Consider the following 27751-nt stretch of genomic DNA (forward strand, 5'->3'; position numbering starts at 1 on the left):
CACATGCAAGCAAGCTGTTGTATGTGTTCCCTCTCTTTGATGGACTTCTTGTAGCAGTAAGGGGAGGCTGCTCCTTTGATTCTATGATTTGAGAGAAAGTAGACATGGTTTTCTAGTCTGGCGGTGTATTTCATGTTTGTATATTTCACCCTTTTCTCCATCAGAAGGAAAGTGGCACTTCAATAAGGTGTGGTAAAGGATCTGTTTGTAAAAGTGAGCATGTGTGTTCCTCAGGATCCAAGTCAACACTGCTGACCTTGCGTTATCTAGAAGAGATTAATGTGCTCAGTCTACTTAACTTGCTCAGACCTACAGAAATCATTGCTACCTCAAAACCAAGATGATTGCATCACAGTACACCTGATAATTTCTCTTTCTTGCTCACCCTTCTTTTTATCACTTCAAATAGCCATGTTTTCTCTTACCCCTCACCCCACCCCACCCCCACCCCGAAGGAAAGGATTTGTTTGACTCAGCGTTTGAAAGGATGCAGTCCATTGAGGCAGGGAAGGTGATATCTGTTTGCTGCATCCTGTCAGCTTCAGGAAACAGAAGGAACTGGAGCTGTAACCCCGGTGGACCACTTCCTTCGTCATCTCGACATTATCCCCCAAATGTTTCACAACCTGACAGAGCAGCACCACTAGCTAGGTGCCCAGCATTCAAACATGAACTAGTGGGGGACATGTCACATCAAACCATGTTTTATCTCCTGACTCTCTGCTATTGAACAAAGTTGACCCTAAAATGTGAAAGAAGCCATGGACATAATGTGAAAAGGAAAAGAAAGGACAGAAGAGATTCACTTTAGTTTGACCTGTTGTGTGTATGAGTTTTGAAAAAGAAAGGGGAGAAAAAATATTAAGCCTCACATTAGTAAAATTAGCTCAAAGCAGAGAAGGGTAGCCACTGCTAGTCTGGCCTACTCTTAGAATTTATGTGAAAAGAGGTGCTATTATTCTTGTAGCTTTAACCTTTATTGTGTTTTAACCTCCTGAAAACATAATCATAACTATTAAAAACATAAACAAACATAAAAAGATAATCAAATATGAGGGAATGTTCTGAAATGTGTTAGTAAATGACTAAGGAGATACAAAGTATGTACTTGCAATGTCATCCTATTTTTAAAGGAAAAGTGTTCTCTGTAAAGAAATGTGTATTTTTCTAGGAGAAACTTAATATGACTTTGCTCTGTGTATATTTGAAATAAATTTTAATTGCTTCCATTAAACCTCATAAACAGTGAGCACACTTGTGGATGGGGGAGGGCTGGGAGGGCTGTCGAACCTTAGTCTGTATTGCGCATAGAAATATCGGAAAGGCCAGCAACACTGGTTATTTTCCTTGTCTAGGAAATGTTGTGCTCCTTAAACTCAGTTATTTTAAACAAGTTTATTGTTTCCTAGGACTTCCACTTAAACAGAGTAAATCTGGAAGAATCTACAGGAGTGGAAAATTCCCCAGCTGGTGCTAGACCGAAGAGGAAAAACAAGAAGTCTTACGATTTAACTCCAGTTGATAAGTTTTGGCAGAAACATAAAGGAAGGTAAATGAGAAAATATCAGTAATTAAAACATTTATTACTTAAACAGAAGTGCTGCCCGACCTGAGACATAATACAGAGGGCATTGACACAGTGGCGGGTCTAGTTAAGTCCACCGTAGATGATGTATTGTTCCATTCCTTTCTTTCTTTTTTCTTTTGTGATGTGTTTGGAGAACTTTGAATACCATATACTTTTTCACTGATTTGTGTGAGCAAGAATAAGGTGTTAAAAAGGTCATCATTATTCTCTCATATTTTACTTTGATCATGAATCAAAACCGAAGAAACTAATGAACTCTCATAGGCCCGGCTATACCACTCCAGATTCATACCCAAATGACTCCATATCCTACCACAAAGACATGTATACATCCATGTTATTGTTACGCCAATCACAATAGCAGAGGCAGAATGCTAAATTACATGTCTGTCAGTAGATGAATGGATGATAAACATCATGTACACATGCATAATGGAATCATATTCCACATAAAGAAGAAATTTCTTTTTGACCCCCCGGCTTCATTAGTTATTTGTAGGGCTCTTTTTCTTCGAAAGCTCACCCTGAAGATTGCTCTTTTTACCAGTAAGGGTGCTAAGAGTACTAAATTTAGGATGCTATTTTTTAAATCGTTGTCATTATAGTTGAATGGTTCTTCTGACATCTGCTAGTTTTGGTGATAATATTTATTTAATGCTCAAACATACTTATTTGTCTTCCTTTGATTTTCAGTCATGTAAGTAAATAATAAGTTAAAATATGTTTTTGTTTAAACACTATATAAAGAGAAAATGTGATTTCATTAATGAAAAGACTAGAAGTAGAATTTGTGCAGATTTCTGATTATGATACACACACTTTTAAATTACATAGTTTTATCTATATATGTCTACCCATGTTATATATAAAATATATTCAAAACTGTTTTTAAAGTAATAATCTTACATGTATTTCAAAACACACGTGTAAAACGCTGAATCCTTTACTCTCAGTTGATCGTGCGCAATGTCGTTTCAGTCCGTTCCCAGAAGTCGCAGAATCAGTCCAGCAAGAGCTAGAATCCTACCGAGCCCAAGAAGATGAGGTGAAACGTCTGAAGAGCATCATGGTAAGGTCCTGTTCACACCCAGGGCAAAGGTAGAGGGAGGTCATCTGCAGAGGTCAAACAAAGTCCAGCGCAATCATTATCAGCCTACTCAAGGGTGTTTGGTTTTGACAAACCGTCTCACACCGTAGCATAGGCCACCATAGCGTAGGCTAGCCTCGGACTCCTGGCAGTCCTGTCTAAGCCCACACACCCAGCTTTGGTATTCTTTTTCAAAAAACAAATCTAACTATTAAGAAGAAGCTGATTTTAAGGAATGGGTTGTGATTTGAAATGACACAGTAATATTATTTTTCAAGATGTGTGCCCAGGATTTCTTGTTGTTGCAGACTGTGGACAGATGTCAGCTGTAAGGCTGAGTCCTGTGTCTCACCTGCAGTGAGTGTCTGGGCATTGAGAGTGCCCGCTAAGGTGGCCACTAGAACCTTTCTGTAGTTGTCAAAATGTGTGTCCTTACCCCCAAAAGATCCTGTTTGTGCCAGGTGACCCAGTTTATCATTGCTTATCAGCAGTCTGTGGGATGTGTTGACCTTCTGCTTGGGTCTGGCAGTGTTCAAGTCCTAAGAGCCTTTTCATCCCCTCACAGGGACTAGAAGGCGAGGACGAGGGAGCCATCAGCATGCTTTCTGATAACACGGCTAAGCTCACGTCAGCAGTCAGGTGAGCAGTCTTCCTGATGATGACATTTACCCTGGAAGTTAAAAATCTCTAGTGATCTTAGTAAGAGGGAACAGTAGGAAATGCAATTGTGCCTCTGAGTTTGAAGAACTGAATGCTTTGAACACATTTAGGCTGATTTCTGTTCCTCTCAGATGCAACAGAGTAACTGCCTGTGTGAATAGTTAGAAATTTCCAATTCGAATAATTTGACTAGGAAAACAGTATTAGTGATAAAGTGGGACCAGTCATTGTTCGTTTTGCTATTGCTACTGCTGTTTTAATTCAGTTGAAACAGGTTTCCAGTACCTAGAGAACTATAGGTAAGAGCATGTTTCTGTTAATCTCATTTTATTCTAAACCCCTAAACATTGGAAGCAGAATGTGGAACTGTAGAAGTAATGTGTTGGCACCAGACTATTGTAAGATAACGTTCGCCTGTATTTTTAGAGTGATGCATGTGGTATATGATCAAGCTAGAGCTCAGTTCAGTTGACAGTTTAACTTGTCACTTTGATTCAGTGTTCTGAGTTTCCTCGTGAAGCAGCAGGCAGGGGTTTATTGAGGTCTGCATTACTTTCTTAGAAATTTTGTGGTTAATTTTCAATTTTTTGTAACTTATAGTTCTTTGCCAGAACTCCTTGAAAAAAAAAGACTTATTGATCTCCATACAAATGTTGCCACTGCTGTTTTAGAACACATAAAGGTAAATGTAACTTTTTCCCTCCACAATCCACTGATATCTGTTCATATCTCATTGAACGTCTCTTGCCATGATACGGTGTAATTACAGGAAGCAACAGTGCTGTGTGTTCATTTCTGCAAATGAGGGAACCTCAGAACCCAGGAAGACCACTCTGCTAACTCGTAGTTGGGCTGTGATGCTGTGTGCTGCAGAATCTCAATACTGTGCTTACTCTGTTAATGAACAGCCATGTAGCTAACCATTGGCAATGCAGATTTTTAATTCTGTTTTGGTTGTTGTTTTTGGTTGTTGTTTTTGATGTTTGACGTGGTTTTACAGTGTGACTCAGGCTGACCTCAAACTCACTATCCTTCTGCCTCAGCCTTGGATTATATCCTTTTCTGTTGTGCTCATGATTATTACTTTTCTTTCCCTTCTTGTCATCATAACCCAAAGTTCACTGGTTCTAAATCAGTGTTTTCTAACAAGAATAATATCAGCTGCCAGTGTAATTTTAGATTTTTCTATTAGTCACATTAAAAGGGAAAAATAAGTAAAATTTATTTTAGTACGTTGTATATAATCATTAATGTCCAAAATATTAGTATTTCAACACATATTCTGTTTAGAATATAAAATATTTTATATTCTTTTTTATATATGATGTCTAATAAGTTCATAGTATATTTACAGTCATATTCACATCTTAGTTCATATCAGCATCAAATCCTTGAGTATTTCACCTCCCAGGTACTGAGATTATGTACCACAATGTCCAGCATAGAAATCCTTTTTGATAGGATACTGCCTAAAATACACACTAATTACATGATTCATTTGTGTAACTGGATTCTGAAGTTTTTGGCTTTAGATGTCTATTAACTTAAAACGCCTCACTTTCTCTCATAAGACAGTGATTTTTGAAACAAATACATTGGAGCTTATCAGTATTGTCTTCATAGTTCTTTTTCTTACTTATAGTTACCATGCATGAGCTTGCTTGATGAGTTCTTCACTATTCTGCTGATACTAATTCTAAAGACATCCAGTTCAATCCAGTGGCCAAATAGACAGACTTGAGGACTTGCTTTCCACTCAATATGAACTATTTGAGGCACTCTGAAGGATAAGAGTGTGTGCTGCTCACCAGAGATGCAGAAAGTATCTTGATTTTTTTGTTTGTTTTGTTTATGAGAAGGAACTTAAACACTTTATTTATTAATCATTTTAAAAGCCAAAAAAAAAAAACACTAGAAAAGAATTAATATGTAGGTAATGGACATGGTGCAGAATGAATTCAGCTTGCAGAATTTCTATTAAGCTGACACCTTGATATTATTGTTACTCAGTACTTTTCACATTCTCATAGGTAGGAAACGTAACTGTGCAGTCTGTCAGTGTTTCTGTTAGTGTCTCCACGTCCTTATGTTGTGCCTGTTGACATCAGGTCACTCTCTCCTGTGGGGATAACATAACGTATAACCAGGTGACAAGCTGTTCTTGGGAGGCTCTGCTTACGGAAAGTGAAAAGTTAACTCCCTAAACTAGTAAGATTTAGATTCTGGTGTATATCTAATAAAGTGTAATTATGTAATTAAAACTGTATGATCCATTCAGCAACCATTTTTCACTATAAAAAATGAATTCTAGGGGCTGGAGAGATGCCTCAGTTAAGAGCACTTGTTGCTCTGGCAGAGGTTCCCAGCCCCAACAGGGTGTAGGTCACAACCATATGTAACTCCAGTTCCAGGGGGTCTGACGCCCTCTCCTGGCTTCTGAGAGCACACAAGTGGTACACAGATGTACATTCAGGCACGACACTCATGCACATAAATAAAAAATAAATATTAAAAGAAAATCTGTGTGCGTGACAGTTGTTTATAGTTCTGTGAATGCTTTGAGGCTTAACATCGTTCCCACAGTTTTCTTTGGCTTATAGATTTCGTTTCATTATTAAAAGTTTATTAATACTTATATATTATTTTCTGACTTCTCATAGCTCTAAAGGTCAGGAAAATGCCAAGCTCCACTCTTGCTACTAAATTAGGTTGCATGACCCCAAGTAGATAATTGTAACTATAGAAAATTTTGGTTTCTATAACTTCACAAATGCATCCTTCCCCCAATATTTTTATGAACATACTCTTTAATAGTAGGTCAGACTAGAACTTTTGGTTTTACAACATTTTGGTTAAAATAACAAAACAATTTCTTCCTTCTCATATAACTTATATTACAATGAAAATAAAGTAAATAAAGTAGGGGAAAGATGTCAAGAAGTGTTAGAACAGCAAAGCAGACGAATAAGAGGCAACAGCCAACAGTGGCAGGCAGGTCGGAGGTTACATGGCTAAGGAAGTAAGTTGGCCTTGATGGATGGGTGTTGGAGTTTAGTTCTAAGTCACTAGAAGCAGGGAGTTAGTGGGGATCTCAGAGCCGGCCATTCTAGGCAGGAGGGACAGGGGTAAAGTAATGGGCATGTTTGAGGATCTGGAGACACAGTGCTTCACTGAGGAGACAGTGATAGATGAGGAAGTCCAAATAGTAAGGATTTCCTTATGGGTGAGTCATGTGATGTGTTTCAAGAGGCAAGTGTGTTGAGGGAGAGGTGGAGAGTTCTGGAAATAAACTCGAGGTAGAAAGCTGTCTAAGAAAATGGAGCCATATAAAGTATCCTTTGCATGTGAGGACAGTCCTTGTGATTGTCATTTCAGAACTGCTCTATGCTGGGAGAGGATGTCTGTGTAAGATCGTTTACTGTGCCATCATTCCTGACCTAAGCAGTTCAACTTGAGAGACACTTTGGTTTTAGGAAAGTGTTTTGTTTAGGGTTGTTGAGTCTTTAGAAGGACATCTCAGACTAGAAGCTAATTTGTTACTCACAAACTAGCGTGCTTTTGTATTGAAAAAGTCTGCAAGTAACCTGTTGATCAACTGTGAGGAAGTAAGAAAGCCTTGTGCCCTAGAAAGAAAACCATTAAAGCAGGGGTTTAAAGTACAGATTATGTCCCAGCACTTGGGAAGCAGAGTCAGGCGGATCTCTGAGAGTTCGAGGCCAGCCTGGTCTACAGAGCAAGATCCAGGAAAGGTGCAAAGCTACACAGAGAAACCCTGTCTTGAAAACCAAAAAAAAAAAAAAAAAAGTACAGATTATGTAAACTAAATGAGTATTCAACAATAATTCTTTATTAGATCAAAGTGAACTACAGGGCCACTTAAATCCCCAAAAGATGAGTAAACTTCATTGAGACTGTTTCCCCAATCTTTATCCAGCTACAGTGCCTTTTAATGTTCCACTGAAATGTCAATTGTAGGTGATGGCCAGGACTTGTAAAGAGATCAGAGCAGCTGTAATCTAAGTGTGTGTGTGTGTGTGTGTGTGTGTGTGTGTATGCGTGCGTGCATTTATATATACACATATGTACATAGAAATAAAGCAGCAACAGGCAAATAGTGAAAGAAATGCTGTATGCTGTTTTTTCGCACAGGAAGTGTGCTTTGCAGAAGGAATAGTCGTGTGTTGGCTTCCTGGTCCTGCTGAGTTGTTCTAGGTGCATATTGATTTTAAATGTCTACAGATGAGTTACAGTTGTGTTGAGTAAATCACATAGAATAAACATGAAGAAATAAGAGGGGAATGTTTCAAAGGTACATACATTTTCTGATGTATGACTGGTGTTTGTTTGTTTGTTTGTTTGTTTGTTTTGTGTGTATGTTCACATGCATGCTGGTGCCCTCCGAGGCCAGAAGGCATCAGGTCTCCTGGAACTGGAGTTAGAAGTAGTTGTGAGCTGTCAGGCATGGGTTCTGGGAACTGAACTGGGTCCTCTGCAGGAGCAGCAGACACTCTTAATTGCTCAGCCATCTCTCTAGCACCATGTGTTTGGGTTTTAATTATGAGTCTTCATTTATTTTAGAGTGGTTTTGAGTTTGCATGGGGGAAAACAAAAAAGAGAAGGTTGAGCGTGAGTATATGTAAGGCCATAGATTCGATCAGTAGTTCCACGAGGTGGGATTCGATTGAAAAGGAATAACAGTTCCTGGTTACCCTGTCACTCACACCTGCAGTTTCTCTCATTAGTAATAGTTTGCATTAGCGTGGCATGTTTGCTAAATCAGTATTATATTAATGCATTCTTGTTAGCTAAAGTCCTCAGTTTACCTTGGAGTTCATTTTGTGTTACATATTCTTTAATGAATGTATGATGGCATGTATCTGCTATTGCAGCATCACATGGAATAGTCTCAGGGTCCTAAAACCCCGTTCCACTGTTCGTCTCTACTCCTCCCTGTGCCTTCATCTTCCACTGCAGACCTGGCGACCATTGATCACTGTACCATTTCTATGCTATTGTATTTTCATATGCCTTATCAGAATCATAGAGTACACAGCCTTTTCATACTGGCTCCTTTTACTTAGCATGCATTTAAGACTCCTGTCCTCTTCATGGCTTCTAGCCCCTTTGTTTTATTTCTGGATAGTATCTGTTGTGTTGTGTGATGTTGTTTTTCATTGCCTCTAGCAATAAATGAAAGTTGTGCTCTGTATCGCTCTCAGTATCTGGTATTGTCAGTGTTCTGGAGTTGGCCATTCTAACAGGTATGTTGTGGCATCCCATCACTTTAGTTTGCGTTTTTTTTTGATGGCATATGGCATATCTTTTCATATGCTACTTTTCTGGTGGGGTGTCATTCATGGATCATGGCTTTGGTAGTATATCTAAAAACTCATTACCATATCCAAGACTATGTATTTTTTTGTAATGGACAGGATTTTTCTCCATCTTCTAGTTGTTTTAGATTTTACTGTATCTATGGTCCCTTTCAGTCTGTGTCTAGATTTGTGTGTGTGGCTATTTACTTGTCCTAACACCATTTATTGAAAAGACTGTCTCAATTGTGTTGATCTTATCAAAATTTAGTTAACTGTATTTCTGTGGGTCCTTTTGGGAGGTCTCTTTTCTCTTACAATGATCCGTTGGTCAATTATTTCATCAATACTGCACTCTGATATTATGGTAGCCTCTGAAATCTTGTAGTCAAGTAATGCCATTCTTCCAAACTTAATCACCTTCCTTAATCTCTTGGCGGTCATACATCTCTTGCCATGCCGTGTTATCCCTAAAATTGTTTGTTGATATCTATGCGATAACTGACTGAGCTTTATATTGGGATTCTTTTAAGTCTTTGGGTCAAACCAGAAAGGACTGGCAACCTGACAGTGTTGGATATTTTTCTCTGTCATCCTTATTTGGAGTTTTTGATGCTAATATAATTGGTAGTTTTACTTTAGGCTTTCAGTTGTTCATGCTGGTATAAAACCTTATATCCTAGAGTTTGCCAAGACTTTTTGATGTTACTTCTTTTGGCAGTCTTGTCTTCTGCAACAGGACGTTTTTCTTGCTTCCTGCACATTCAGTTTGCCTTTTATTTCCATCTCTAGTTTATTGTGCTTGCTAGGCCCTTCATTCGATGGCAGTGCTAAAACATTCTTGCCTTGCTCTGGACCTTCTCATCATTGCCGTCCTGTTTTCTAGAAGAGATTACAGAGATTTGGGTTTTTGTTTGGTTGGTTGGTTTTGGTGTTTTGTTTTTGTTGTTGTTGTTGTTGTTGTTTTAATGGTTTATTTAGCTATTACATATACAGTGCTCTGTCTGCATGTATGCCTGCAGGCCAGAAGAGGGCACCAGATCTCATTACAGATGGTTGTGAGCCACCATGTGGTTGCTGGGAATTGAACTCAAGACCTCTGGTAGAACAGCCAGTGCTCTTAACCGCTGAGCCATCTCTTCAGCCCTGGTTTTGGTTTTATGGTGGGATTTTTGTTGTTTTATAAATATTTTATAAATGTAGAATTCATTAGTTTACCAGTGTTCCCTTCAGAGTCTGGTGTTTTCAGTTTTTGAAGGTGCTTAATTTCAGTATATTTAAAAAATAGAGATAGACATATTCATAGTATCCTTTTCTCCTTAAATGAGTTTGGTAGATTGTATCTTTCAAGAAATTGGTTTGTTTCATATGTGTTACCATATTACTGGGTTTATAGATACACAGTTGTTCGAAATACATTTTTGTCTTCTTAATGTTATTGATCCCCCGAAGTAACCTTTCCTTTATCTTTTCTGACTTTAGTAGTCTGTCTCCTTTCTCCTTGGGTTTCTTAGATATGACTACAGACAGGCACGTCAGTTTAATTGATCTTTTCAAAGAATCAGCTTTTGGCTCTTAAGACTTTTGTCTTCAGTTCTTGTTTGTTTTTCCCCAGTCTTCTGCTGCTTTTTGTGATTTTTGCTTTTTCTGGGTTTATCTTTAAGTGCTCAATGCACTGGTTGAATACATTTAAACCAAACAGTTTCTGAAAGCCTTAGCAGTTTACATATCTTCATAAAACAACATCAATAATTGATATTATTATTGTTCTCTCAAACAAGACAGTGCATTTCTAGAAAGTGAAGCCCAAAGAAGAACATGTAAATTCAACTTCTTTTACCTAATTTCTATTAAGGGCCATATTGAAAATCTGTTCTTATTTAAAGAACAATAACACATATTTTCATAAAATAGTATCAATAATTAATATTTCCATGGAAACAATATCATTACATTATAATTGTACTTACATTTCTATTTTAAATACTTATCTCTAAATATTATTTTGTATACATTTAAATTTTTATTACAGATTCTTGTAGATAAGATTAAATATTTGAAGTAGAAGTTAGTATATTGAATAAATTTATACATTAAAGTTGTTTCCATATTTTGAAACAGATCTAGAGCAGCCTCCACAAATAGCACATCAAACTGAAGAGACAGAAACTCAGAATAGGTGCTGGGGGAGAAGGCTCAGAGGGAAAAGCACATGCAAGCATGGGAACGTGAAATCAAGTCCCCATAACCCATTACAGCCAGGTGCAGGCATGTACGTCCATGCTCTTGGTGCTGCTACCTCGGGATGGGAGGTGGAGACGAGGGAATACATACACAGCTCAGCGATGCTCACAGGTCAGCTATCCTAGTGTGTGCAGCAGCCAGTAACAAGAGAACCTGTCTCAAGGTGGAAGGTGAGGACCAACAGTGGAGTTGTCTTCTGACCTCCATTCACACTGTAGCACACCCACATACCTGCACCCATAATCATGGCATGCATACTCAAAAAAGAAACTCAAATGAGTTCCTAAGTATTTGTAAACTCAAAGTAGTTTCTAAGTATTTTCATATATGTCTGAATTTTCTGGCCACCAATATTTTTTAAGTAGAGGGTGGTGTCATTGAAGATAATTCCTATCAGAAAAATTTTCTAAAAAGCATTACTTTTTGTCATATTATAAAAACTACTACATTGCCGGCATAGTGATTGCATGCCTTTAATTTCAGCACTAGAGAGACAGAGCCAGGTAGATTTTGGTGAGCTTGAAGCCAGCCTTGTCTACATAACATGTTCCAGGGCAGCCAAGGCTACATAATGAAACATTGTCTTCAAATATATATATGTATATATGTAACATATATATGTGCAATATATTTACATTTAATTACATTGTGTCTTAATCTAGAGTAAATTGTGTAATGTAAGAGTGAGTACTTAATGTTACTCACATTTATGAATTTCATGTAGCTACTTTGTGAGGCAACTTTAATGGCCAAAATATGGCATTAAAATATAATTTAATGAGAGCAGTTCTATGATTTATTAAGGTAGTATGGTTTAAGTTTATAACCTTTTAATTATTCTTAAACTAATAACAGATTTTGGTCCCTAAGGTAGAAAGATTACATATTTTTTAAACAGTAATAACAGGTTTTCAGTAGGGCCCTTAGTAGACGTTAGATATCAGAAACTGAAGTTACACGTTCTTCGTTGGACTTGACTTCCTAGAAGTGCATTGTCTTGTTTGAGAGAACAATGCATGTGTTAAGAAACAAGATGGCCACCTAGTGAGTCCGAGAGTCTCATAGAAACTGAGCATTCTGACAAGCTGTCTCACTTAACAATGTGCTGTCCTGTCTCTAAGGAATGAGGTAAAAAAGAAAGGATTCATTTTATCCAGCAAGCTGAAAAATATGGAAAAACAAAATGAAGACTTTTAGGAGCAGTGCAGAGTGATAGACAGTTGAGAGGCAGGTCTTCCCAGTGTATACTTCTCTCTGTTGTTTTTATTGCACATACACACACACACACACACACACACACACACACACACACACACACACACACACGATACACTTATGTTTGCATTATGCGCCACAGTGCACATGCGGAGCTCAGAGAATTAGTGTCAGAAATCAGCTAGCTCTCCTACCATGTGGGCTCCAGGAATCACTGAGTCACCAGGCTTGAAAGCAAATGCCTTCAGCCAGTGAGCCATCTTGCCAGCCCCATTTTTAATCTTACTGTGTGAGTGCTTCATGACTTTAAAACTATGGCCTTGGGTTCCACTGCACAGGACTGGGTTGAAAAGACCTTTCCTGGTTTTTTGTGGCTCACACATGAAGTCCATTCCTCAATCTACCTACTACTGTTCAGATGTCTCTATTCTGTTGTGTCCTAGGATGATCTAACAGAAAACTACTGCTTATGTGTCTCCAAATCACTTCCAACTCAGTTCAAAAACAAAATAAGAACAAAGGCATGAAAATAAGGGATCTTGCTTGTTGGAAAGAGCACTAGAAGTAACATAAGTAGTCTCCCTTTCTGTCTGGTTAGGGTGACATGTGTGGATCCACATGCTACATAAGTAAGCTTTCAACCAAAAACAGAAAACTAAGACACTAAACTATATTTAAATAAACATTTGTTTATAAATTTCATCATAGAAAATAGAAATTTGTTAGCAAGAGACTTACTATATTTTTATTACTTACTATATTTTTACCTAATGTTTATTTTGAAACAGGCTAGAAAACTGGATGTATATTTTGAATATGAAGAAAAAATAATGAGCAAGACTACTCTGGATAAGTCTCTCCTAGATGTCATATCCGACCCTGATGGTACGTCCCATACATTTGAGACTGTTTACAGGAATGGTTCTAGCATTTCAGTCTGGACAAAATTCAAGTAGCATTACTGTATCAGTCAGGCCTAATTACAAGGTAACTAAATGAGCTATTTTCTGCTGAAAAGTTTTCAACATAGCAGTTCTTAAAATGGAAAAGTTATTTCTAATTTAGTTTTTCTCTGGTAGTATTTGTAAATACTTTTTACTCATGTCTTTAATGTGATATGGATGGCCATCGCTTTCTACTCATCCAGGAAGATTTGAATGAATGGCATTGAAAGCAGGTGTCTTCAGGGGGTGTTTTCTACTTCATTTTGGTTTGTCCCAGAGAATATCATGAAAAAAAAAAAAATGTAACTAAAGCTGAATTCTACTTTAAACGTTCAGGAAACAGGCTTCTACAAACACTGTGGAGTGCCCCGCAAACCCTGCAGTGGGGAGGGCCTCTCTGGATGGAGTGCTTGCCTGCACACAGGAGGACCTGAGCAGCTCTGTGCTGCACTACGTACCTAGACTCCCAGTGCTGGGAGGAGGACCCCAGGAGGATCCTGGGGCTTGCAGTCACGAAGGTCTGGGAGCAGCTGTGCCCATTGGATTTGAGCGAACAAGTAGCATTTTCCACTAGGGCCCAGCACAGAAGGAGTGGACTGCAGGATAGAGTAGGGGAAATATGAAAAGTGAGTCTACAACATTTGTTGTGCCAGGAAACAAATAACAACAAAAAGGAAACATGTCAAAAGGACATAGTCAGTTTGAAGAGGCTCCAGGTCAGAACGATTTGACCATCAAAGTAAGAATATGATAATAAATCGTGGGCTAGAGCCCACAGGATGGAAAGGAGACCATGATTCCATATAGAAAAAATAGGTGACATACTTGAAATTTTATACGATGCTCACATGATTTCAGAGCACTGCATCTGTTAATGAGACTTCATCACTGTGACAGATCCCTGAAACAGTTTAAAAGGAGGAAAGGTTTCAGCGGTCTTGGTCCACACTTGTCTGGTTCCATTGCTTGGATCTGAGGTGACCCTGGGCGTCATGGCCCATCACTTGTGGTAGAACAAAACAGCTCACTTCATGGCTACCAAGCTAGAAGATCGGTACATCTTCATACAGCATATCTGCAGTGATCTACTTCCTTCAGTTAGACCCACCTCCTGCTTCTCATCATTTCCCAAGAGTGTCACCATCTTGTGAGTCTACTGGGTGAGAACTGTTAGGACCCAGTCGCTTCCCAAAGGCCTGCCAGCTGCCAGCCAGTGCCGTACGTGAGCCTGCTTGGGACAGTTCATGTTGCGACCATCGTACTTCCCACGAATACTTGTTAACTATGAAGGGGGAATAGAAACTTCACAATAAAGAACCATAGTCAATACCTCACTAGGTGATCCCATTTAACGTTGTCAGTAATGAAATATACCAGAATGGTGTAAACCTGAGAACTTGACTAAACCTGCCACTGATCAGTCATATTCAGGAAATAAGGTAAATTGAAGAGTTTAAATGAATCATGGGATTCTAAATCCCATGAAGCTCCATGCTTCATCAGCTGTCACGTTTTCTTTTAATCTTGTTTTATTGTTTATTGTAGTGGTGGGCTTTTGTCTTTTGTTTGTCTGGTTGGTTAGTTGATTTTTGAGACAGAATCTCAGGTCTAGAACTTACCATGTAGCCCAGGCTGGCCTTGAACTGAGATCCTCCTTTCCTTGGTCTTCTAAGTCCTGAGAGTACAGGCATGTCTTAGTTTTTGTTCTGTGATGATAGTTTAAGTCTTTACATCCTAGGACACACTGTCAATGAGATTTGATAGGTTATTCATTAAAGCCATTTCTATATCATCTTTCCACCAAAGTGCACCGTGTGGAAGAAGAGGGATGCGTGAGTTTCTCTGCAGAGTCCAGGCCTTGAGTTATATAGTAGACATCATCATCGGGAAAACTCCCAGGTAGCAGGGACTTTCTTTGAAACCTTAGTTTTGTCTTAAAATTTGAGGTAAATATACTCCATTTCATGTTTTGATATAAAAGTATAGTTTTCATGAACCTTGTAGTAAAGTAAACTCTTCAGAGGGGACAGTTACGTTGAGAAACTCAGTTTAGGAAATAAGACTTCTGGCTCAGCTAGATGATTTCATTTAGCCAGCGGATCTCATAACCCCACACCTCGGCGTGACACCTCTGACTTAGGACAGTCCTGTTCTCCTTGACACCTGAAAAGATGATATTTAGAACTGCACACTTACCTGTCCGAATCCTTTCTTTGCTATGTGGTTTATGCCTGAGGATAAATCTTAGCATTCTATGCAGTCTGGGAGACAAATGAGGGGTTTCTGTAGTCCCTCCTCCAATTCCGCCTTTTGTCTTTCAGTTTCAGTGGTTGTGATTTTAGTACTTCCTACTTCATCTCAGTTGACTAAGAGCCGCATTTTGTTCTGTCATATTTACACATGCTTTGAATTTTAAGGTTCTTCTAAGTTTTAATTATAATGCTCAATAATTACAATTATAAGTCTTTTTTTCCTTTCTCTTCCCTGTAGCGGGAACTCCAGAAGACAAAATGAGGCTGTTTCTTATCTATTATATAAGCGCCCAGCAAGCCCCTTCTGAGGTATGTCCATTGACGCTACTGAGGAGAAGGCATGAGGATTTGCAGCCACCAGTTAGAGTTTCAAAAATAGACATCAGGGATCACTAAACATGTGATGTTTCATTCATTAAAAAAAATTGTTCAGGCAGCTTCTGTTTGCTGCAGGGTTTTATACCGATGTTTTTGCCACTGCTTAGATGACTGACCACTTTTACGTTGTTGAAATAGAAACTGACTTCAAGTGGTCAAAATCCTTCTGAAAAATAACTGTTTTGAACTACTTAGCCCGATGTGCTGGGCTTTTCAAAAGGTTGTTACTTCTCATTTTAAAATTGTTTTAAAGATAGTGACTGTTACAGAACATACCCTGTACTGTCCGGTGTTCTGTAAAGGAAAGTGGGTTGGAGACCATGGGTTCTTCCTTGTATTAATCAAGTATCGCTTTGCATAATAAGCTGCACACATAAGAACCTCCAAGATACCATTGAGATAATTCTCAATACCAGCTTTATTATTATTTTTTTAAGTTGTAAAGCTTCCACTGGTCAAAATATTATTAGCATGTTAAATCATTATACACTTAGGACCCTTTTACTTTGCTGTAGACTATATTGATCACTTAACTTTTCCTCTAATTAATTTAGAAAGAAAGTGTGGTTCTTTTCTAGAAATAACTTTCTCATCAGTGAAGATTTACCTGTTTCTTAGACTCTGATGTCCTATTTATAATATTTTAAGGATATATTTTTAAACCTTAATATTGTTTTAATTGGACCATCTTATTTTTGTAAAGATTTTACTAAACTTTACTGATCATTAAGTGGCTTAATTCATGATTACTAATATCAGCTTAATTGTCCTGAAAATGCAAAGAAGTTAAAGTCTCTGGTTGACGATGAGCTTAAAAGTTTTCCCCTGACAGGCCTGGGGGATGGCTTGGTCCATAACGTGCTTGCTTTGTCCTGCAAGCGTGAGGACCCGAATCTGATCCCAGCATCCATGTTTTAAAGGAAGCCGCTGTGCACCTGCAGTCCCAGCACCGGGCATGAGGAAACAGGAGGATCCCTGGGGCCTGCTGGCCAGCCAGTCAAGCTGCCTCCTTAGCCTGGAGGTTCAGTGAGAGACCCTGTCTCAAAAACTAAGGCGAGGAGTGACTGAGGCCGCGGTGACTTGAGGCTCTGCACTCCATCCACACTCACACACAAGAGCACATGCAGTTTTTCACTGTGGTGCTGGCTCCTCAACTCACACCAGTTCAGTTAGACCCACTCATCAGGGGGTAAAGAGAACAGGGAAGGAAGAAACGATTTTAAAACGAGAGGACAGCTGTTCTTCCACAAATGTCTCTGAGCCCCACAGTGTCGATGAAAGGAGAAGCCGGAGCCGTAGACCCCTCAGGCTGTGTTGGTCCTCAGCAGTTCTGGTGTGGAAATACTTTTGTCCTGAAGAAAGGCAGTCCATGCTAGCAGTAGAGAAGAAAGTTGATGAACTCCTGAGGAATGACAAAATATCGTACTTTATACTTGTGGGGCTACCTTCTCATCTGGGTGGTTTCTGTCCCAGATACTCAATTGGGTAGCCATTTAAAGTACAACTGCACCTGACGTGGGTGCCTGGCATTTAAACTCATGCCTTTGTTTTTTATGTTGGTTTTGTTTTGTTTTGTTTTGTTTTGTTTTTCGAGACAGGGTTTCTCTATAGTTTTGGTGCCTGTCCTGGATCTTGCTCTGTAGTCCAGCCTGGCCTTGAACTCACAGAGGTCCACCTGGCTCTGCCTCCCATATTAAAGGTGTGCGCCGCCGCCACCCAGCATGCCTTTGTAGTATAATCTTGATTGAGCGAGTAACAGCAAGCACAATTTTCTATGAAAGTGTGATGTTCTATCGTGGAGTTCTTTTCTTATGCAGGCTGACTTGGAGCAGTATAAAAAGGCGTTAGCGGATGCAGGGTGCAACCTGAACCCTTTGCAGTACATCAAGCAGTGGAAGTAAGTCATAGTTCTTTTACTTTCCAATTGCTTCAGGTAAGGTCACAATCCAAACTCTGTTCCCAAGAAAATAGGAATGCTGGGAAAAGGCTGAACAATGTCGTGGCGAGTTTTTACGGCCAGTGCATAGCATTTCCTTGTCTGGCCCACCATATGCACAACTTAAAGCTACATAAAAGAGTGACACCTTTTATTCTGGGATAAGCCCTATATTTTCTTTACTGATGCATTGAGAAAGTCAGAGACTGAAAGCTATTCGATCAAATGTCTCAAATCTACTAACTAGCAACTAGAACAAAACCAAATTAAAAAAAAAAAAAAAAAAACATTGTGCTAAGGAAATGGCAAAATTAACTGGAGCATTTAGAGTCTACTAGTAGGAATATAAATCTTGATGATTTTCCAGAATGCTGTAAAAGGTTTTGACCTTCTACTACTTTTAAGGATTTATCCAAAGAAGTTATTGGAACCATAAAATTGTAGCAGTGAAAACCAACCCAAGTGTCCGGCAGTAAACTGGGTAAATCAGTGGCGGTGCTTTAGCCTGGCATGGTGGTGCACTCCAGTAATCCCAGCGCCTGAGAGGGTGAAGTAGGATGAGCCATCACAAGCTCAATAGTGTTTGGGCTACATAGCAAGACCTATCTGTCCATCCTTCCTATAATTGTAGCACTTTTATAAGAGAGAATCCAACTGGATAATTAAAAAATCATGATAGACGACTTAGTGGTATTGGAACCATTCACATTACTGTGCTAAGATGAGGGAATAGTTGTTTACAACACTATTTGTTGATTAATTTGATGAATACCCTCAGCTTTCCATACCTATACCTCTGCAACCATGGGCTAGAAATATTCTGGAAAAATTTTGCTAAATTGTTTGGTTTTTTTTTCCTTAATGTTATTCCCTAAATAATACAGTTTAATAGATTTACATAGCCATTATATTATATATTATACATAATTTCGAGATGGTTTAAATTATAGGAGACAACATGCTAAGATTATATGGAAATATTACACATTTTATATAAGGGACTTGAGCATTCAAAGATTTTCATGCTTTTGAGAATCCTGGAACCAAACCCCCACGAATGCCAAAGGATGCTATATTTTTATATTTATATATATATATGTGTGTGTGTGTATATACATATATGTGTGTATATACATATATGTGTATATATAATGTTCACACACACACATATATATTATATATATAATCTAGGATCTTGATGGGTAGGACCTGCACCGTCATTGAATTTACATATGTTGAAGGAACAGTTAACAAACAAATGAAAGAATGATACTAAACTATACTGAATGATTCAAAGACAAAACTGAGTTGATGGGGAATGGGTTTCTGTGTGCTGTGAAAATACGTTGCTCTGATTGGTTGATAAATAAAGCTGTTTGGCAAATGGTAAGGCAGAATAAGGTTATGTGGGACATTCTAACTAGAGAAATAGGGGAGAAGAAAAGAGAGCAGAGGAGACGCTGCTAGCTGCCCCAGGAGAAGCAAGATGTGATGTACCTGTAAGCCACAAGCCATGTGGCAAAGTACAGATTTATAGAGATGAGTTAATTTAAGATATAAGAACTAGATAACAAGAAGCCTGACGTGGCCGTAGTTTAAAAATAATATTAGCCTGTGTGTGTTTATTTGGGTCTGAGCGGCTGCGGGACTGGTGGGTGAGAGAGATTTGTCCTGACGTGGGACATAGAAAAGCTTTCAGCTATACTGAATGATAAGATCTTAGCCAATGGCTGGATTTGCTTAGCAGAGAAAACTTGTGGATAGGTGTATGTGAGCCAAAATTCAGATGACATTTATTACAGCATGATCCACCTGTGTATATTGACACATACATACATTTGGTTGTATCACTGAAATGCACGTACCTGCCTGTAGCTCCACTTACAACTCTGTTTCTTTCAAACCTCTAAAGCAAGCATTGCCTTCCAATGCATCAGCTTTTGCATCAGTTTTCAGAAAATAGATTAATAGTCTCCATTGTGCATAGAGAAAGAAACACACAAGATTCATAGCAGTGGTTTTTCTCTAGATTGTGCTGTGGAGTGCTTTTTATTAGCCATGCTTCTAGTGACATTTTAAAGTTTTCTTCTGTTTGACCATGTTCTTGTAATAGAAAAAGCACAAAACAGACAAATAGTTGACTGTGTGGCAATGTGTCATTGTTCTTTTTTATTATAATATATGTGGAGTTTACTAGTCAGTGTTTGGAGCTATCATGGAAAAGACAAACTAAGACATTTCATGCAGTTAAAATATGTTTAATCTCTAATTTGTAACATCAGTTTACTTTCCAATTGCAAACTATTAGTTTAATAAAGAAAATTTCAGGAAATTGAGAAAATATAAAGAAGGTAAAATTTGGGCCAGCAAGATGGCCAGCAGGTAAAGGCACTGTAATGCAAGCCTGGTGACCTGAGTTCAATTCCCAAAATCCACTAGAGGTAGAAGGGAGAACTGACTCCGCCCAGTTATCCTTGACTCCTTGTGGTCACCATAGCACACGTGCACACAAAGCAGTAATAAATGTTTTTAAAGGGAAGGAAAATTGTATTTGTTCCAGTAACCATGGTCCAGCCTGTAACCCCAGCACTCAGGAGACTGAGGCAGATCTCAGTGTGTGGCTAGATGTCACTACCCAGAGAGTAGTTGGTGTTAGTGTGCATCTTACGTCGGGCCACAGTCCCGGCCGCAGTCGGGCCGCAGTCGGGCCGCAGTTCGGGCCGCGTCCGGGCCGCAGTTCGGGCGCTGCTTGTTCCTGCCGGGCCACTGCTGGCCCCTGGGCCTCGCCCGGCTGCAATGTTCGGCTGCTGAGCTACACCCAGCCCTGCCCTGGCATCTTTTAGGGAATCTCACTGTTTAAATGCCGCACATCTTAGATGTTAGCCAGTAAACTTTTTATTCCAAGATGCTGCTGATAACTCTGTCCACTTGTAAGTTTACGCCTCTTGTCTCCTAGGGCTTTTGCAAAGATGGCCTCCACTCCCACCAGCTGCGGCAGCACCACCGCTAAACCCATGGGGTGAGTGTGCTGTAATGTGGGTCTCTGCTCTCCACACTTTAAATGTTCGCGTCTTAACACACGGCATCGCTCACCTCCCAGAAAACCTCATCGTGATGCAGAATGTCAACACTTATGGCTCCCTTGGGTAGTTTTAACTCTCCTTTTAAAATGTAAGAGAATGTCTTCCACATAGTATGACATTCTTTCTTCTTATAACTCCTTTCATTTTTACAAACTATGTGACTAAAACTGTTTGTATTGCTATTGGTCGCCATAACATAGATTTTTAAAGCTAGTCACTCAAGACCTAACCATGACAAATTCATTCCTGGGGGCTGGGGAATGACACCTCATTCTAGAGCAGTTCTCAGCCCCTTTGGGGGTCACACAACCCTTCACAAGGATTGTGTAGCATATCCTGTATATCAGATATTTACATTACGAATCATAACTATCAAAATTACAATTATGAAATAGCAATGAAATTATATTATGGTTGGGGTCAGCACAACATGAAGAACTGTGTTAAAGAGTCACCGCATTAGGAAGGCTGAGAACCACTCTCCTGGAGACTGCTGTAGTGTGTGTGTGGCTTTCCAATTGGCTGAACAAGGCAATTCTGGCTACTCCTTCCTCTATCATACACGGTTCAAATTCCTGATTTACTTTCAAAGCTAGAATAAGAGTATGAAGCCCAGAGGAAACAAACTTTGTCTGTTCAGTGAATCCAGCTGGCCTCCCCTCTGGGGGGTGCTGTATAGGGTGCCCTGAGCCCTGCTGCCCCACTCACTGAGGTGGGTGCCTGGCAGAAAGAATGGCTTCAGCCGGGCGGTGGTGGCGCACGCCTTTAATCCCAGCACTCGGGAGGCAGAGACAGGCGGATCTCTGTGAGTTCGAGGCCAGCCTGGTCTACAGAGTGAGTTCCAGGAAAGGCGCAAAGCTACACAGAGAAACCCTGTCTCGAAAAACCAAAAAAAAAAAAAAAAAAAAAAAGATCAGCAGTGCTTGACCTGTTGGTAATAGTGACAGGCAGTTCTGTGTTATGTGATTCAACTCCAGAAGCAAAGTCTGAGTTACTGTTTTTCATCTGGTGGAAGAGTCTCAAATTATAATTTACCAAAAACGATGTGTGAGGCTAAACAACTAAGGTGTTTATATTGAGGGCATCGCTATAGAGTTTTTAGTAATTATTGTATCGCTATTTTAGTAAACTGCAGCAGTGATATCCATAGAAGTAGAGACGCTCACAGCCGTTCTGTTTATGAAAATAAACAGTGAGCAGCCTGTGGTGTGTAATCAGGCAAACATTGTATCAGCAACACACTGGACAGCAGTCGATACTGATGTGGTCTTCTTTGTCTTTCCCCCTACCCAGTCTCTTATCTCGAGTCATGAATACAGGGTCACAGTTTGTGATGGAAGGCGTGAAGAACCTGGTATTGAAGCAACAGGTAAGTACACTTCTCAGAAAACATTCTAACTTTGAAATATAGGTGTTGATAGGTTCACTGCCCAGGCAGAGAAACTTCCGGGTGTATTCAAGTAAGAAATATGAAAGAAAAATTAGAACAAGGTGTTCGTATTTGCATAGTAAGAAAATGAGATATTTCTGTGTAGTTTATATTTTTTTAAAGATGTACTTGTTTAAACTGTACCGTCTTTACTCTTCAGTATTTAATATCCTCCCATTTTTGTTTTTCTCTCTCTTTTTTTTATTTTATTATAACTGGAACATGTTTGCCAAATCTAAGATACATTGTTTCACATCACTAAGGAAATACAATGTTTATCAGTACCAAGATACAGTGTTTCACATCACTACAGAGATAACAGTGTTTTATATCACTGCGGAAATAACAGTGTTCCACACCACTGCGGGAGATACAGTGTTCCTTATCCCGTACAATGTTTCACATCAGTGTGGAGATGCAGTATTTCTGCATCAATACTGCTTAGTAGAGATTTTAAAAGCCATATTAAAAGACAGTGAGTTACCCAGAGCTGATTGACAGATGTATAGAGATACTGTCTTCAAAATGTTCTTTCCCTGAATTTCCTCCACACTTTAAAATCTTCCTCATGTTTTCTTATGATGTTTTATATTATTATTATTATGTGTATTTTGCAAATCCCACGGCATGTTGCATAAAATGAGTTTCTAGTTTCAAAGACCCTTCAGATTCTTCATTTGAAGGAATAAATAACAAATGAATACTCTGTGTTGTTAATAGAGAACAGTGAAAAATCCTCATTTGCTTTGTTGAATTTAAAGGCCTTCCAAGCTTTCTTCTCAGATAATGACATTATTCCTGAGTACTTGGGAATCCCTTTCAGCCTCAGTAAGGAATCCTTTAGTGGTATTGTCAGCACCTCGTCCTCCTAAATACTCAATCTGCTTATTTTAACCAGTTCACAGTACTGCCCTGCGGCTCCTAAAAATAATCTGTAAGAGGTATCCAAATTGGTTTGCTGTTAAGTGCTTTATTATGGCAACACAAAAATTTGTTTCAGATTTCATGAAATACAAAAATCATCATTTATGACCTTACTTTGCTTTCCATAACATTTCAAACTGTTAAGAAAACTGTTTTTGACATCGGCAATTACTTTTAAAAGTAAAAATTAGCCTATAGGTGGTGGCACATGCATTTAATCGTAATGCTCAGGAGACAGAGGCAGGCAGATCTCTGAGTTCAAGGAAAGTTAGATGTACAGATTGAGTTCCAGGACAGCCAGGGCTACACAGAGAAACACAGCCTTGAAAACCCCCGAAAAATAAAAACTGAATTTCCCTGTGGTGATCCCTATTTATATAACATTGCTGCCTCTGCCGGAACCACAGTGTTAGCAAGGGGTTGTGTGAAGACAGCTCTAAGTGTTCGTTTTTCTGCATGAGTATTCATCTCTGATTACTCCCACCCACATTGCAAATTCCTAGAATTAAGAATTTACTTAGGAATCAAAGGGTATGGACATTTTTAGTTACTCCTAATAAATATTGCCAAATCATGCTCCAGTAAAGTCTCTCTGTTCTAGAAATACCTGGGAAACTCCTGGGGGCCCACTGTGACCCTGTGCTGTCCTGATACCCAAGTATCGAGGGCATTGCCCTGTGGGCTTCTAGGAGATTCAGGAAGTGAGAGGCGTCAGAAAGGCTGCAGGGATACAGACTTAGAACACGGTAACTGAGGCTGCTTACATCTGTAAGGATGGCCTTGGCTTTTTCATGTTTCTATTTTCATTATGGGGCGTGTATGGAGTTGGCTCTCTCTTTCCACCTTTACCTGGGTTCCAAGAATGGAACTGGGGTCACTAAGCACCTTTATCTGCTTGAGCCTTTTCATTGGCTTTGTAAAATTGTTTTAGTGTTTTTATCAGAATAAACATTGTAAGCTATAAATAAATTAGACAAGAATTAAATTGACCAAGAAGTTAAAGAAATAATAGAATTAACAATGTTCAGTTTTCTAGGTCACTAATAGAGCGTTTTGTATTTTGTTTTCTGAGCAGCATGAGTTTTATGCATTCTAACTATCAACCCTCACATAGCCAGTGGAATGATATTTACAAACTTGAATGGATTGGTATCAGGATCATTATACAAGAATGTGGTAATGATATAAATACAAAGTTGCAGAATTTAGAAATCTCCACTGACTTTGACTGGTCTTGAAAAAATGAATTAGCAGTAAATAAATTACAAGTAATGGAAATGCACCTTAAAACAGGCTGAAAAGACAAACCTGATTGCAGTGCATGATCTCTCTTGAGGGTTGTTATTAAATAAGAAGACTGAAAATTTTATGCAACTGAAAATTTGAACTCTGAATATTGTATAATAACCATCTCATGGTATAAATAGACATCGTAAACTACATTGTACAGTCTAAATGTCAAGCCTGCTTCAGTGAAGTGAGTGGGAATGGAAATAAGGTGTTGATAGGGTTCCTTTTAAAGCCCAATTGCATTTGGGAGATACACTGAAATATTGGTGGTCTGTCTAGCAGTGACTGTCTGTAAGGGCTTGTTTCAGCACTTTGGGGTCATAGGGAATGGATGAAAGCAGCTTTGCATGAGTTTGTATCGAGGACTATGGGGGTCCAGCCCCTCGATAGTCCCCTCCCAGGGTCTGGGAAGAATCTACAACCAGCTGATAATTAATCTTTAATGGGAAGAAATGAATCTATGTACACAAAACTCCTTAGTCCATATACTTTATTATTCTGTGACAGTTATAAGCTTGTATTCTGCTCTCATATTTAGGTCATCTTTAGTCTGATTTCTCTCTACACCTGTCTGCGATCCCCTCTAGGTTCTATCTTAATTCCTTCATCTAGTTCTGCCCCTTCTAGGTTCTCTTCCATCTTGTTCCTTCCCATATCATTTCCTCTCCCATCTCCTTCTCTCTCATCTGGCTCTTCCTCATCTTCCATCTCGTTCCTCTAGTACTCTCCTGTAGCCCTTCAATCTACTTCTTCCCCATCTCAGTTTGTTCCTCTCAAGTTCTTACCCATCTAGTTCTTCCATTCTCTTCTCTCTTCTCTCTCCTCTGCTTTACAGTTATATATCTCCCCAAAATCACAATCCTCCCCTCCACCCAGGACACTCAGCCTGAACTTCCTCAGGCAGTGATTGTCCGCTATCAGGATCAAATGGAGGGTTGATAAGAATTACAAAGAGGGGCACTAGTTGTTAATTACCATTTGTGACCCAAAGGGGAAGTGACTAATGAATTAACTAAAGGCTAAATATGGGTAATATCTAAGAAGAGGGATCTTACGTGCACAACTATAACCTTAAATGTGTTTGGTAAAGGATGTTAAAAATCTATAAGTTGCTAGGTCAATGGGAGAAAATAAAACTGTCTTCTTTTTTCCTGTGGCTCCTATCTGTCCAAGCTGTCTGCCGTTTTTCTGCAGGGTGGGGAAAGTGTGCTCAGTCTCTAGGCAACCTGTGTACAGCTAGATGCCTCTGGTGATAGTTAAAGGGAGATCTGGAACTGGAGGTAAGGGTTGGGAAAGGAGGAAGTTAAGCTTAATTAGCACATCCACCAGGCCTTCTCAAACAGGAAGCCTGGATGCTTAAGTCTGTTCTTAGAGAGTACAGAGGTATCTCTGATAAGGTACTTTCCTCCATCCGGTGATGGCCTGGCCGGATGCTGCCAATAATGATAATTACAGGGAGGCTTGAACTGGGAGTTCTGGCTGAGCATAGCTGTTAGCACAGAAGGTTAACTAAATATTCCTAGAAGTGGTTAGGTAAGTAGTTAGAGGTCTATAAAGTTAGTAAGGCTGTAAGAAAGGAGGGTCTGAGCTAAATTGTGTAAAGCTATTACTTAATGTCTACCTGACCTAGGCGGTGTCCCCTTGTGGAATTTACCTTAAGTCAGGAGACTCGCCTGTGGGTTGTTATCACTGTTAATCCTCGGAAATTGGGTGACCACCTGGGCGATGTCTCCTTTAGTCCTTGAAAGTGGCTAGGGGAGATATCTGATTCCAGAGAAAGCCTTTCCTGAGGCTGTTCTCCAAATACCTGGAATGTGTATGTCCAGAGAGTGATCAGTCCACACTGTTAGCCTTTCTTAGGGAAAAGTCAATTGGGAAATCTATGAAGGCACACATGATTTTCATAACAGAATACAGCTGATATATAACAAGCCAAGTAACACCAAAAACTCCTTGGGATTTGGCTTCCTCTGGAGGAATTCCCTGATTCCTCCAGGTAGTGACTTTGCCATAACCAGCTGAGTTCCTATGATATTCCTGCGGCCCGCAGCAAGTTTGCAACTCTGGTGAAATTGGGTATGGGGGGGGGGGATAGATGTGGACCCATATAACTCTATCTTGTTCATTATTACCATTAATACACTGTGATTGAGAAGGGAAGTCAATTCATGATATTTTTATGGATTCCTCATCCATAGTATGGGCATTGGAATTAGTCTGTAAATTTGCTTCTAGCTTATAATCCTAAAGATTGGAAAAGACTCATATTTATCCCCATCCTCTGTGAGTATCCAGCATCTGCATATATTCCATCCTTACTCTTTGTCTGAACTCCAGCACCCTCATTGGGACAGCAGCAACCCTGCCTCCAATTCTGCTCGTCAGCCTCAGAGCATCTTCCCACACCTAGAAACACAGAGTTAGAAATGGTCCCCATAGAGCAGTCAGCTGTATCAGGCAACTAACTCTAGGAGACTCAGAAAACCTTTTCATTCGTGGCCCTGCAGTGTTAGTATCAGGGGTTTGATTTTTATGCATATTTTATTTCCTTTTGTTTTTTAAAGGAATTACATCATTAGAGGTTATCATGGGTTTTTTATCTAAACCTTTCCAGTAACTAAAACATAAAACCAGTCTTAGGAAATATATTTCTCACTGTGTGTGTGTGTGTGTGTGTGTGTGTGTGTGTGTGTGTGTGTGTGTGTGTGTGTGTATCTTCTGATAAATTTCTGCTTCATAAATGATTTCTACTTCATTTAGAAACAGATTTTAGAAATTATGAGTGGGACTCTGCCTCTCAAGTCTATGTCTGTGTTAGCCTTCTGCTTTAAAAAAAGAAAAAGAAAAATCAGTTGCCAGCCAACACAGTAGTCTTTTCTGCCAGCCGTGCTAGACCAGGCCTTTATCCTAGCACTGGGAGGCAGAAGCAAGTGGAACTCCGTATTTTCCAGGCCACCCAGAAAATTTCCATACATAGCAAGTCCCAGGCCAGCCAGGGCTACATAGTGAAACCCTTTCTCAAAAACAAAACAAAAAATATAGTGTTTTCCATTTTGTTTCTAAACAGCAATGTCTGAGAATACAGAGAAATGTGCTTAGAACATTTTCACTTAGTTAATTTCGTCTACTTTTTTTCAGTGAGGTTTACACACTGTGACAACTGTTCTTTACACAAAAAAGACTGATGCATTCTACTTGCTGTGGTCTGAGTGGCTGCAATCCAGTTTTTCTTTCTTTCTTTCTTTCTTTCTTTTTTTTTTTTTGAGACAGAGTCTCCCTGGCTGTCCTGGAACTCACTCTGTAGACCAGGCTGTCCTGGAACTCACTCTGTAGACCAGGCTGTCCTGGAACTCACTCTGTAGACCAGGCTGGCCTGGAACTCTTAAGTGCCGAGATTGAAGGTGTGCAC

The 27751-nt window shown here is 39.4% G+C and overlaps 1 protein-coding gene across 1 annotated transcript in view; it reads left to right on the forward strand.

Moving 5' to 3' along the window:
• The window catches only part of Scfd1 (sec1 family domain containing 1), an 83298-nt gene that overhangs the window by 40156 nt on the left and 15391 nt on the right, over window positions 1–27751 (forward strand). Inside the window, exons 11-19 of the mRNA XM_028869672.1 lie at window positions 1410–1549; window positions 2567–2657; window positions 3241–3314; window positions 3936–4017; window positions 12895–12991; window positions 15541–15611; window positions 17498–17577; window positions 20573–20635; window positions 21993–22068. Of these exons, the coding sequence (XP_028725505.1) occupies window positions 1410–1549; window positions 2567–2657; window positions 3241–3314; window positions 3936–4017; window positions 12895–12991; window positions 15541–15611; window positions 17498–17577; window positions 20573–20635; window positions 21993–22068 (774 nt within the window). The remainder of the gene's footprint in view (window positions 1–1409; window positions 1550–2566; window positions 2658–3240; window positions 3315–3935; window positions 4018–12894; window positions 12992–15540; window positions 15612–17497; window positions 17578–20572; window positions 20636–21992; window positions 22069–27751) is intronic.

This window comes from Peromyscus leucopus, chromosome 14 (genome assembly GCF_004664715.2).
Source record: "Peromyscus leucopus breed LL Stock chromosome 14, UCI_PerLeu_2.1, whole genome shotgun sequence".
Lineage (NCBI taxonomy): Eukaryota > Metazoa > Chordata > Mammalia > Rodentia > Cricetidae > Peromyscus > Peromyscus leucopus.